Source organism: Pollachius pollachius (assembly GCF_949987615.1).
Source record: "Pollachius pollachius genome assembly, chromosome: 7".
NCBI lineage: Eukaryota > Metazoa > Chordata > Actinopteri > Gadiformes > Gadidae > Pollachius > Pollachius pollachius.
The window spans coordinates 25,898,269-25,910,419 of record NC_136940.1 but is presented as its reverse complement, the minus strand read 5'-3'; the positions used below and the strand labels follow the sequence as shown (position 1 = coordinate 25,910,419).

At 44.6% G+C, this 12,151-nt stretch overlaps 3 protein-coding genes across 3 annotated transcripts in view; all 3 read left to right on the top strand.

Moving 5' to 3' along the window:
• The window catches only part of meltf (melanotransferrin), a 9,055-nt gene extending 3,936 nt beyond the window's left edge, over window positions 1-5,119 (top strand). The window contains exons 6-16 of the mRNA XM_079739685.1: window positions 149-216; window positions 444-628; window positions 1,068-1,233; window positions 1,379-1,530; window positions 1,653-1,749; window positions 2,123-2,317; window positions 3,014-3,167; window positions 3,385-3,452; window positions 3,638-3,825; window positions 3,951-4,143; window positions 4,244-5,119. Coding sequence (XP_079595811.1) covers window positions 149-216; window positions 444-628; window positions 1,068-1,233; window positions 1,379-1,530; window positions 1,653-1,749; window positions 2,123-2,317; window positions 3,014-3,167; window positions 3,385-3,452; window positions 3,638-3,825; window positions 3,951-4,143; window positions 4,244-4,311 — 1,534 coding nt within the window. The 3' untranslated portion in view covers window positions 4,312-5,119. The remainder of the gene's footprint in view (window positions 1-148; window positions 217-443; window positions 629-1,067; window positions 1,234-1,378; window positions 1,531-1,652; window positions 1,750-2,122; window positions 2,318-3,013; window positions 3,168-3,384; window positions 3,453-3,637; window positions 3,826-3,950; window positions 4,144-4,243) is intronic.
• A 1,642-nt stretch (window positions 5,120-6,761) lies between these two features.
• Window positions 6,762-8,403, top strand: fkbp2 (FKBP prolyl isomerase 2). The gene is made up of 2 exons (XM_079739410.1): window positions 6,762-7,337; window positions 7,898-8,403. Exon 1 carries the CDS (start codon window positions 6,887-6,889, stop codon window positions 7,301-7,303), a length of 417 nt encoding a protein of 138 aa, XP_079595536.1. The 5' UTR covers window positions 6,762-6,886; the 3' UTR covers window positions 7,304-7,337; window positions 7,898-8,403.
• Window positions 8,404-8,837: 434 nt separating this feature from the next.
• Window positions 8,838-11,267, top strand: ncbp2 (nuclear cap binding protein subunit 2). Its single transcript, XM_079739896.1, has 5 exons — window positions 8,838-8,982; window positions 9,605-9,691; window positions 9,787-9,881; window positions 10,105-10,243; window positions 10,630-11,267. Exons 1-5 carry the CDS (start codon window positions 8,908-8,910, stop codon window positions 10,723-10,725), a joined length of 492 nt encoding a protein of 163 aa, XP_079596022.1. The 5' UTR covers window positions 8,838-8,907; the 3' UTR covers window positions 10,726-11,267.
• Window positions 11,268-12,151: the final 884 nt, after the last annotated feature.

Genomic DNA, 12,151 nt, shown 5'->3' with positions numbered 1-12,151 from the left:
ACAAAACGGCCAATTCCCTCACTCGCTCACACACACACAAAATATTATATTGTGTAGTATGGGCGTGTCATTTTGAATACAGATTAAACTCTCTCTTTGTCTCTCTCTCTCTCTCTCTCTCTCTCTCTCTCTCACTCTCTCTCCCCAGATGTCTTGCTGAAGGTGCAGGAGACGTGGCCTTTATCAAGCAGACAACCGTCTCCGAAAACACAGACGGTAAACACATTAATCAGATCGATACCGGGTCAATCAGTCTGTGTGTATTACAATCAATTTCAATGAGTTCAAGTAATGCATGTCGGTCAGTTTTTCTGATATCTAGACTGAAAATAGGGAACATTTGGTTCCCTCTCATAACCATCATTCACTAGCAATTAGCAAGTCATTCAGAAACATCATTAGCTACAGTTAGTTAACTTCTTATGTGACGTTTCTCCCGCCAGGCAACGGTCCTGCCTGGGCAAAGGGTTTTCTGTCCTCTGACTATGAGCTGCTGTGCCGCGATGGGACCAGAGCTCCCATCGCTGACTGGCGCCGTTGCAACCTGGTGCGGGTCCCCTCCCGCGGCGTGGTGGTCCACAGTGACGTCTCCTCCTCCGAGGTCTACGAGATGCTGAACGCAGGCCTGGTACGTATCAGGAGGACACACAGTAGGGCTTTAGAATGATTGGGTCTTTCAAAACGAAGGACGTTCTCGTTGGGGTCTCCTTAGCTCAGGAGGTAGAGGGGGTTGGCTGGTAACCAGAAAATTGCTAGTTCGATCCCCGGCTCCTCCTAGCGGAGGGTCGAGGTGTCCCTGAGCGAGACACAACCCTGACTGCTCCCGACGAGCTGGCTGTTTCATTGTGTGGTTGACTCCACCGTTGTTGGTAGTCCATTGAAAATCGATTCGGATAAAAGTGTCTGCTTAATGCCCTAAAAGTAATGTAAGGGCATACACAGAGAAGTGATGTTAAGATGAGTTATAAACCAGCTTCTTTATTGCATCTGTAACCTTGGATTGACATAATAGTAAGCTAGGGTTAGAATGTCAACAGTGAAACCTACATTTGACTTCCTGTCTGCAGAGGAACTCCAACTTTAACGTCTTCCCCTCGGACTTGTACGGGGGCGGAGCCGTCCTGTTCTCCAACTCGTCCACCTCCTTCCTGAAGGCAGAGTACGAGAATCCCAAGGACTGGATGGGGAAGGCCTACTACCAAGCCCTCCAGGGCATGGACTGCAAGCGGGAAGGTTAGCCAGCTGCCCGTCTGTCTGTCTGTCTCTCTGTGTTTGCCCTTCTCGTCCTTCAAGTCTTTACTTGCATTATTTTCTTTATTTATGTGTTTGTGCGTGTGTGTGTACATGTGTGTGTGTGTGTGTGTGTGTGTGTGTGCAGAGCTCCCAAGCTTCCTGCGGTGGTGTGTGTTGTCCAACGAGGAGCAGCGTAAGTGTGTGGACATGGCCCAGGCCTTCAGGACTAAAGGCCTGACCCCCAGCATCCAGTGTGTCTACGGAGACTCCGTCCCAGACTGCCTGAACAAGATAAAGGTGATCACCACTGTCTTATGACCCACCGTCCCTCACAGACACTTATCCTTCAATTCTGATTCTGATGTGTGCGTGTGTTTTTGTGTGTGTGTCTGTGTGTGTGTGTTTGTGTTTGTGCACAGAATGATGAGGCTGATGCCATAACTCTGGATGGAGGCTACATCTACACAGCAGGCAAAGACTACGGCCTTGTGCCCGCGACGGGGGAGAGCTATACTGGTAGGACACTCACACTGTGTAACCGAACAGAGGTGGTCATATATAACACCCTATGGAGGAAACCATTTTAATTGAGACTATTAAAATTAAAATTAGAGAGAATTATATTTAGAAAATATTTTATTTCAATCGAGATTTTATTTTCAGCTGTCATAAGACAAACCCAGGGGATGCTCATATCAGTATTATGGATCTGCTACTTTTAGGGCTAGTAGACTTAGAGTATCTCCACTAGTTTTCCTTCATCTTAGATCACACCTCTGTGAGGAGGTTCAATAGAACCATAAAGCGGTACGTCGATGACTATTGCAATCACTGTGAAGTTGTCAACGGTGAAACATCAACCACGCCTTACACCAAACTGTCCCTGCAGAGGAGCGCGATGGTTCCATCTACTACGCGGTTGCCGTGGTGAAGAAGGACCGAGTGGATATCCGTAACCTTGACGACCTAAGAGGCCTTCGGTCCTGTCACACCGGGTACGGACGCACCGCCGGATGGAACATTCCGGTGTCTGTGTTGATGGACAGAGGGCTGATCAAACCCCAGCAGTGTCAGATTCCACAAGGTGAGTACATGCATTTGGTGTGTGCGTGTGCAAGCGCGTGTGTGTGTGTGTGTGTGCAAGCATGTGTGTGTGCGTGCGCACGTGTGTCACGTCCCCTTTTGGTGGCACCAGGGGTAAATAAGGACGAAACACAACAGCCAAATAATAATGACGGAGTCAAAGTAAAGGTGGAAAAAGTAAAGGGTTTTATTTTCACCACTCAAGACACAAGTATGGCAGAGCCTTCAAAAACAAACCTGTGGGGGAATAAGGGACCAAAAGGAAATGTCAGAAAATTGAAACAAGTATAGCAAAATTAGGCCCAACTATTCACTAACTGCAACCAAAACCAAACAACAAAAGGCCTACTCTGCTTTTCTAAGTTTAACTAAGGCTCTAACAAACCACGTAAGAAGGGCTGAGGCAGCAACCAGCATGCCAGCGGCGATCAGAGAGCGAGAGAGAGTTGCACAGGTGTGCTCCATTTATTGATGGAGCCTGACTTCTGATTGGGGTTTGAGGGAAAACCACTCCCGCTCACCTATGGAGAAAAGGGGGAGGGGAAAAACAGGTACCCAGATCACAGGCCCGTAACAGTGTGCGTGTTCCCTTGCAGGTAAAGAGTAAACTCAGTAATTGCATGAGATCTTTGACTGGTTTCTGGAAGATATGTCTGTTTGATTGTTTGTCTTTCCACTTTTCTCCCGCGGTACCTAGCGGTGGGGGGTTTCTTTACGCAGAGCTGTGTACCAGGTGCCAATCAGCCAGGCTTCCCTTCTAACCTGTGCAGCCTGTGTGTGGGAGACTCATCAGGGCAGAACGTATGTGAAAAGGGGAAGGACCAGTATGACGGATACAACGGAGCCTTCAGGTACCATGAGAACTACAACTCCCACAATCCTTTGAGTGGATCTGAATGTGATGGATGGCCTCAGATGGAGTTTGGGAATAGCCTTTACATATTGAGCTAACTGGTTTTCTAGTAGGTACAAAAGGAATGGAATGAAAATAATGGATTTATCATTTGTAAGTAACTTTGACCAATAAATGAAATGGCGCCTCTGACCTCTATCTGCCTGTATGTCTAGGTGTATGGCCGCAGGGCTTGGAGATGTGGCTTTCGTTAAGCACTCGACTGTTTTCCAAAATACAGACGGTATGACACATTTTGCCCATATTTAACAAAAGCATGCTTTGTATGTATTACTTGGATGTTGTATATGTATAAAATAACTCGCAATATCGTGATAAAAGCAATTGCTTGACATATTGCATTTTGTCAGTGACCGGTGCCCAAATGTACCAAAGCTAAATTTGATAATCTTTCTTTCTTTCCTGCAGGTAACTCGAAGGAGTCCTGGGCCTTGAACCTTCAGTCCAAGGACTTCCAGCTGCTGTGCTCTCAGAACAGCAAAGCTGAGGTAACGCAGTACCGTGACTGTAACCTGGCCAGGGTCCCCTCCCACGCCGTCATGGTACGGCCCGGCACCAACACCAACGCTGTCTACGGACTCCTGGACTATGCACAGGTAGGGGGGCTAGGATGGTCAAAGTTGTGTTAAACTACAAGCTTGACGGAAGGGGCAATATAAAGAACAGTTTTCCTTGAATTGCTCTGCTATGCAAACATCTTGGTCTCTTCCTGTCTCTGTAGAAATATTTTCGCAGTGACGAGGGCCTCGCATTCAAAATGTTCGACTCCTCAGCCTATCAGGGCTCAGATCTCATCTTTAAAGATTCTACACTCCGCCTAGTGGGCGTGGCTGATAAAAAGACCTACAGCGATTGGCTAGGACATACCTACATGGATTCACTTGTGGACATGCAATGTAACTCATCTGCTGCAGGTAATATACTCACTAATTTCTACACTTTATGGGGCTGTGAGGAAAACAGGGGTTATAGATACTAATATGATATTCATAGTTGTCCCTCTTTCTCTCTCAGTGACATCAACGATTTGGATGCTGCTGGTTACAATCCTCGGCTCTATGGTAACCAACTTGTGGATTTAGAGAAGCAAGGCGAATCCCCTACCCAATGTAGCTCCACCTTCCTATCTGTTTCCTTCCCAACTCTACTTTTCTTGACTCATAACTAACAAATGTATAAAGTTCCTGACTTGATTTGAACAAATCCCCTAACTTGGAGCCTCCGACCATTCCAAACTAAACTCACTGTTTGCAGGACCCTGACAATGTCTGTCTGTATCTGAATCATCCTATGAACGCATCCAATGCTTTTATCTAGATTCTGAACAGTATGAAAAAGCAATGAGAAGAAACAGCCTTCTGGCTTCAAATGGTATTTTACATTACATTTAATTTGCTGATGCTCTTTTCCAAAGTGTCAGTAAGTCTTGTTATTCTCATCATATAAGCACTTCATATCAGTCGTTGTTCTAGAGAAGGGATGGTATTTGAAATTGTCCGGTTTGGAAGATGGGAAAAAAAGAAAAAGATGGCTGCATCTTTGTTTACCGAGGGTGGTCTGTCATATCAGTGCATATGCTGCCATCTGTTACATTACACTCCTGGGCAGTGCCTCTCTCTAGACTGTTGGCACCTTGACCCTTCTAGTGTATACCTGGATTAGCATAGCTGTCTTGGTGTATCTCCTCAGTCATAATTCCAAACCTGTTCCTTAAACTGCATCCTATTTAATTGCATTGATTTCTTTTGTATAATGAGATTTATTTTTCTATGGTCAGATACCATATCAGTGTATATGTTCTGACTCATGTCGTCAGAAACAAATACTATCTTTTTCTCTTTCTAGAGATTATTTTTCTGTATGAAATGATTAAACTGTAACTAATATTTAGTAGCCAGGCCAGTGTGTCTGCAGAAGTTTAGCTACATATAACAACCTGCCTCAATGTTTGTGTTTTATTATAGCAAAAATAAATCTTCTGTGCATCAATCATTTGTATGGTCATTTTTAAGAATACAAGTAGAAAAGCAATGCTACCAGAATCACTGCTTTCCTGGACTGCTTTTCCACTACTTTAAAGAGTATAGTGTCAGTTACAAATTCCTTTGACCTTTGAATGAAAAGAGCAAAGTTCTGATGCCACGACTGTAGCCTAAATACAGTATTATGCTCTTCTCAGAGAGCCATGCATACCCCAACAGAAAAGATTGCACATTCAGCAAACAAGCATTGTGCTTCAAATACAAAAGCTTAGTTACTGCTATTGTTCAATGAGACGAGAGCAACATTAAAGTTTACACCAATATGGCTTTGGCTTGAACAGCATTACATACTTTATTTAAATGAAAAATTAAATCGCAAGTCAATAACACAAGGTACTTTGTATTTTGTATGTATATACTGAAAATACTGCAATAACTTATACAACATAAATAGCATCAATCATTTAGGCTGTAGGAAGACCAACGGTTGGCATACTTCACAGTGAGGTCATTTATTTCCAGACTCCTAAACCAAAGGTTAACATCGTTATGGCTACTGATACGAGAAGGTGTAAATGACTATAGATCAGGCATAGCTTGCCTGACTTTAATCCTGCTGTTCGATTTGCAAGCTCTTCGTTCCAAATAGTAAAGTTGATATAGTACGTGATGACAATGTTGTTTACCGTGAGGACAATCTAGACCTTTGGACATCAAAGTTAAATTATTCGATAAAATGAGCCAAGACACGTGTTTGATATTCATAATCATCAGTCTAGTAGGTACACCCTTATATCCCACATCTCATAAGGTCCGAGGCCTGGCATCAGACCACCTGATGAGGCGGTGCAGGGAAGGAGAACCTACACATTGGTCTGGTCAGTCCGAGTGAACGCAGAACGTTAGTCTTCATTTCTTGATCTGTTTGGAGGCGTCTCTCCATCCTTCTTTAAGCTCTTTAACAAACGTTTCTCGCAGTCTCCTGAACAGAGCGCCAACCTCCCCGGTGTCTCCGGGTGTCCTGCCGGCTTCCGCCCGCACCGCGCTGGAGCTGAGGATCCGATCCGACGCGTCCCTGCCCGCGATCTGAGCCTTGGTCAGCGCGTAGGCGGTGATCTGAGCCGCCCGCCGTATAATGCGGGATTCCGCCAACTTCTCGATGACCCGCGGGTTATTGAGGAGAGAGAATAATATCCGGATGATACCCATCGTGAATGACCCGGTTCAGTATCGGTTGAGCAGAACCGGCCGACCCGACAGTCGAGTCCGGGGAGGAACTTTGGACACCTGAAACCGAACACAATTTACTGCACTTTTATCTAGGTCATGATTTCTCACATTTCATCGACATATAGGTTATGATTGATACAAACCCAAAATGTTTGTTTGTATCAATCATTATGTTTCAGATAACCTACGTTTGATAACGTAGATGTTTGACACCGGTGACCGCCGGATTCACCGAAGCGACCTGAGGAACCCGAGCGACGGAACGGTTTCAACACGGCGGTGTTTCCTCGTTGCACTATCCGCTTTTAAGGTTACGTGTTTCCGTTCGCTCAGCAGAACAGACCTCGTTCGGTTCGATCGTTCCGAGCAGATCCCGTTGTAGGTGCATACAAAACAAAAACACATTCGACCAATCTTTAGTTAAAGATCCATCCGCCGTTCAGCCATGCGTGTGTTGATGCTCCTGGCGGTGGCGCTGATCTCAGTCCTCCCGGCGGCCGTCAGCGGCGCCGACAAGAAGAAGCTGCAGATCGGCATCAAGAAGAGAGTCGACAACTGCCCGATGAAGTCCCGCAAGGGTGACGTGCTGAACATGCACTACACCGGGAAGCTGGAGGACGGGACCGAGTTCGACAGCAGCATCCCCCGGGACAGCCCGTTCACCTTCACCCTGGGCACAGGGCAGGTGATCAAAGGCTGGGACCAGGGCCTCCTGGGGATGTGCGAAGGCGAGAAAAGGAAGCTGGTCATCCCCTCCGAGCTGGGCTACGGGGACCGAGGCGCGCCGCCCAAGATCCCCGGAGGCGCGACGCTGATCTTCGAGGTGGAGCTGCTCAGCATCGAGAGGAGATCCGACCTTTGATGGAGGAATGAGTGGTGGAGGCTGCTGTGATATGGTAATTAGGAGAAGAAAAAGGATGTTAATTCCCCTTCTGGGTTTACACAATCTATTGTTAGATTGATTTACATTAGTAGAAAAACGAATAACTACAGATTATTGAACAACATGCACCCGGGAAGCTGTCAGAGGTCTGATTTGCATTCCTAATTGTGTTAGTTCTGGTTGTGTGCATTAAATATGCCGGATAGCGCCCTATTATCTATTATTTAAATTGTAAACTATATTAGCTAACTTTTTTAGGTTTGGCATGGGATTGTATCCCTAATACTGGGGAATTCAATGCCCATTACCTGGTATTAAACCAATATATTATACCAATAGAAGTGCATAGGCCTACCCTACTGAAGCTACTACTGAACTTACTGAATTTTGGATGGTTTCTCTGTGACAAAAAGATCACCAGTTACATGGGATGGAGACAGTTATTTATTAAGGAAGCCATATAGACATGGTCAGAGGTCAGATGGTCCTACTGAGACCCTTGTAATCTCTTTGGTGGTCTGTGACGTGATGTTTTCTAACCATTTTCCAACTTTTGTCTTGTTTTTCTTACAGATTCCAGACGGGACCATGGCACCGAATGGAAAAACATCCCCATGCCCATGTGAAAGCCAAACCTGGGAATAATGTGTGGTGCCATCTGTAGACCGACTGTATTCCACTTAAGCTTATACGTTAATTGAAACATGATTTTTCTCCCTTAACAATTTAGTCAAATGTATTCCACTTAAGGTTAATTGAAATGTGATTTTCCCCCCTAAACAATTTGGTCAACTGTGTGCAAAGGCAAAGTCCTAACTGTATTGGTATCAGATGCAATGTGCCCAAAACCAGTTATTAGGTGTTTGTTATTATGTATTCTAGATTAAAATAACCTTGCATTGGGGTTTTTCTCGTTGATACGAGAATTCTTCTATTTTTGAGAATTCTAACTATTTTGCTAAACCGTTTTTTAGATTGTTGCCTTTGTATCTGAAAGAATAATCAGATGGTATAGTTAAAGTTCGTTTTTTGTTAAAATACGTTTTTGAATTGTAATAAAATTTGAAACTTTATGTGAACACTTTTGTTTGTCTATTTATTGCAAGAAACAAGTTCTCCCATTGTCCAAAATGACTGGATTACTAAGTAGGCCCAATTCAACTTCACTTATTATAATGAAATGTCCACATAGAAATTCCGTTAGTTTCAATATGACTTTTATTGGCGTTGTTCCCAAAATCCATGTTTCAAGTTTGAAGAATATCGTTCTCAAAACAGAAGGCCCTATTCATAAGGCTACGGCTGAAGTGTTGCCTTTCAATGCATAATTGAATGCTATTTGTTATAACATGGTGCGTAGGTTGCCTAAATTGTGCAAAATGTCTTAAGATATAAGAAAGAAACGTAGACAGATTATTATGTTATATAATTAGTTTCTATCAACAGGGAAGCCCTCGTCAGCCGTCCCGAAGGGGAGCACTTAAGGGAGCGCACCGGCACACCGGAAGTTGTTCATGAGCGCTAATTTTCCTGCAAGCATTAGCCCGACAAGCTAACTGTTGTAATCTTTTTATTTTTGCAAAATGTCTGTCAAACTCGGCGCTTTGCACAGCGACTCCTACGTGGACATCAGCCAGTACAGAGACCAGCACTTTAAGGTGAGTCTGTCCGCGTGCCTCGGACTGCGGCTCCGCCACAAAGACACGCTGCGAGTGGACGGGTCACCGCCGCCGTCAACTAACCCGAGTTAAAACTAGTATAAAGTTGGTTAACCAACCCGGGCTATAACATGTATAATGTTAACCAATCCCGGTTAAAACATATATAACGTTAACCGACCCTGGTTAAAACAAGTATAACGTTAACAGTCGGGTTGTCTTTGCAACCAAGCGGACACGGGTTGGTTGACTGTAACGTTATGTTTTAACCCCGGCTGGTTAACTGTTAACGTTATACTTGTTCAACCCCCTTTTGGTGATTTTAATGATAAATCAGCCTCCGCAGAGCCGGGTTAAACGTCACTCACGTTGTGTTCACTCTCGCATTGTGTTCACTCTCGCATTGTGTTCACTCTCGCATTGTGTTCACTCTCACAACGTGTTCCCTCTCGCATTGTGTTGAGTCGCATTTTGTTGACTCGCATTGTGTTCACTTGGGTGTGTCCACTCCCAAGATATCTACACACTCTCTTGTGTGTTCACCCTCGCATTGTGTTCACTCTCTCTGCGTGTTCATTCATTGGAGGCTTTGCGCTCACCTTCCCTGGTTTCTCTCCTCCAGGGTAACCGCTATGACCAGGAGAAGCTGCTGACGCAGAGCAACACCCTGTACGTAGGGAACCTGTCCTTCTACACCACAGAAGAGCAGGTTGGTTCATTATCACGGTCATACGCTACCACCACCCCCCCCCTGAGCTTCCTCAAACAGCTCACCTGTCCGTCTATCCATTTACCGTCCAACAGGTGTACGAGCTGTTTGCTAAAAGTGGAGACGTTAAGCGAATCGTAATCGGCCTGGATAAGGTCAAGAAGACTGCCTGTGGTTTCTGCTTTGTAGAGTATCCTTTGAACGAAATACTACCCCCCCCCCCCACACACACACACACACACACACACACACACACACACACACACACACACACACACACACACACACACACACACACACACACACCAATGTTTTATTGCGTTCAATGGTTCCACACTGACCTCACGCATGAGTGCATTATCTCAAGGTAACGCACTACAACGACGCACAGACCATAACTCGAGCCGTGCCAGGTATTACACGCGGTTAGATGCGGAGAACGCCATGCGCTTCATCAACGGGACGCGGCTGGACGACCGCATCATCCGCACAGACTGGGACGCCGGCTTCAGGGAGGGCCGACAGTACGGCCGCGGAAAGTCGGGAGGACAGGTGGGGAATACCTTACATTCAGCCGACGCCTTTATCCAGAGGGACCTTTTTTGAAAAAGTCTGAAAGAACTTGGAGTAAGGATGTTCATAGAACCAAATGCCAAGCCTTAACATTCGCTAGCTTAATCCAATCGCTGTAGACAACAAAGATAGCTAGGCTAAGATGCTAAATACCTAAGTACGACAAACAATAAGTGTGTACATTAAGTGCCAAGACGTACAACAAGTAGGAGGGGAGAGACAGTCTAGGTGAACTCTGAACAGGTGAGTCTTGAGTGTTTCGCGGAGCACAATGCATTGCACAGCCTTCAACGATTTAGAACCCCAAGGCTGTGGTCATTGTGTCGGATTTACAGAACGATCAAGGCCCCATCTTCTTTGCACAGGTGAGAGACGAGTACCGGCAGGATTACGACCCAGCCAGGGGCGGCTACGGTAAGATAGCTCAGCAGAGGGCTCCGGAGGCCCGAAGCAGCTTCTAGGGACAGTCCGCGAGGGGCAAGGACTGACGCAACCACAGCCTCAGAATGCTCCTCAGAACCGGTTCCTGCAGTTAACCTGGACTATGGTTGAATCAATCCCTGAAGAAACACTTTTGTGTAGAACAATACGACCGCTGGACAACATCTGGGACTATTTTCAAGATTAGTATTATTTTTTTATTATTATATTTTTATTTTTGTCCTTGAGTTTTTAAGTTGTATTCCGCCGACCCCATTGCTTTCCGTTTTTTTGTTTTAATAGCATGCCCTGTGTTTTCAAAATGCCAGACATTTCCCTAAAGGCTAAAAAGCCACAAGACCTTTTGTAGAGGAATAGTTCCATCTCAAATACCATATGAAACCATGTTTCTTACAAAATGATCTTGACATAACAGACACAACTACTGTGTCTGTTGGTGTCATCAACTTATTTTTAAAGAACATTTATGTGGTTTTCTGCATTGTACACAATGTGATAGGCTGCACTGTAGCCTGTCACATTGGAATATACAAGTTTACTGCCAAAATGTTACATGTTAATTGCGGCATCAATTAGTAAAAATAAGTTGATTCAAATCTACTATTGACTTCCTGCTGTCTTTTATTTGTGCACTTCACTATCTGGGGAAATATGGATATATTTGTTTTGTTCGTTCATTCATCATACATTGAAATAAATTAATATTAGATACTTAATAACATAAGCATAACTAGAGAAGGGCGTCTTCTCCCTCTGTTGCTGATTGTTTTGGAAAAGGAAAATAAGATTACCTCATCAAAGAAAATGTATATATTTATTTATTCTGATCAATTGAATACATTGGAAAGGGATTCGCTCGTCCGTTAAATGACCATTTATTTCTTTGGCCACCACTTGGGGGCGCAACTGCCCCTAAATTACATGACTGACACCATCGTATTTTACTATAGTCGTTTGAAAGTCCGCGTCCTGATGAGGCCCCTGAATGCTCAATGTATTTCTTGCCTAAGTTTGTCCTCACTGTAGGGACAATCAAACAATATGATCGTTTTCATTCTAGTGCACAAATGCCATTAGACTTGTCTGAAAAGGGTGCATAAGAAATGGAGCTGTCCCAAAATGGCCTAATAAACGTGTCTCAGTCCCATCAATGGTCATAGCGCTCTCATACGGAGTGTATAGTAATTAATGTATTTGGATTTGGTAATAAACCAACAATTTGTGCGCAGTGTCCAGCATATGCAGGGTGGCCACCGAGGCCGACAGCTACAAATTGTCTCCCATCATCTAACGGAGGCAAGATTCTCCTCCTTTCAAGAAAAATAAAACGGCATATGTTTTGGAATCAAACAAACCGGTTTTTTTTTGCCGTCCATCAATAGCGGCTTGAAAGTCAGATGCTTATTCAACACAAACCTGGATTTTTGGGATTTGCTACCCTTTCAA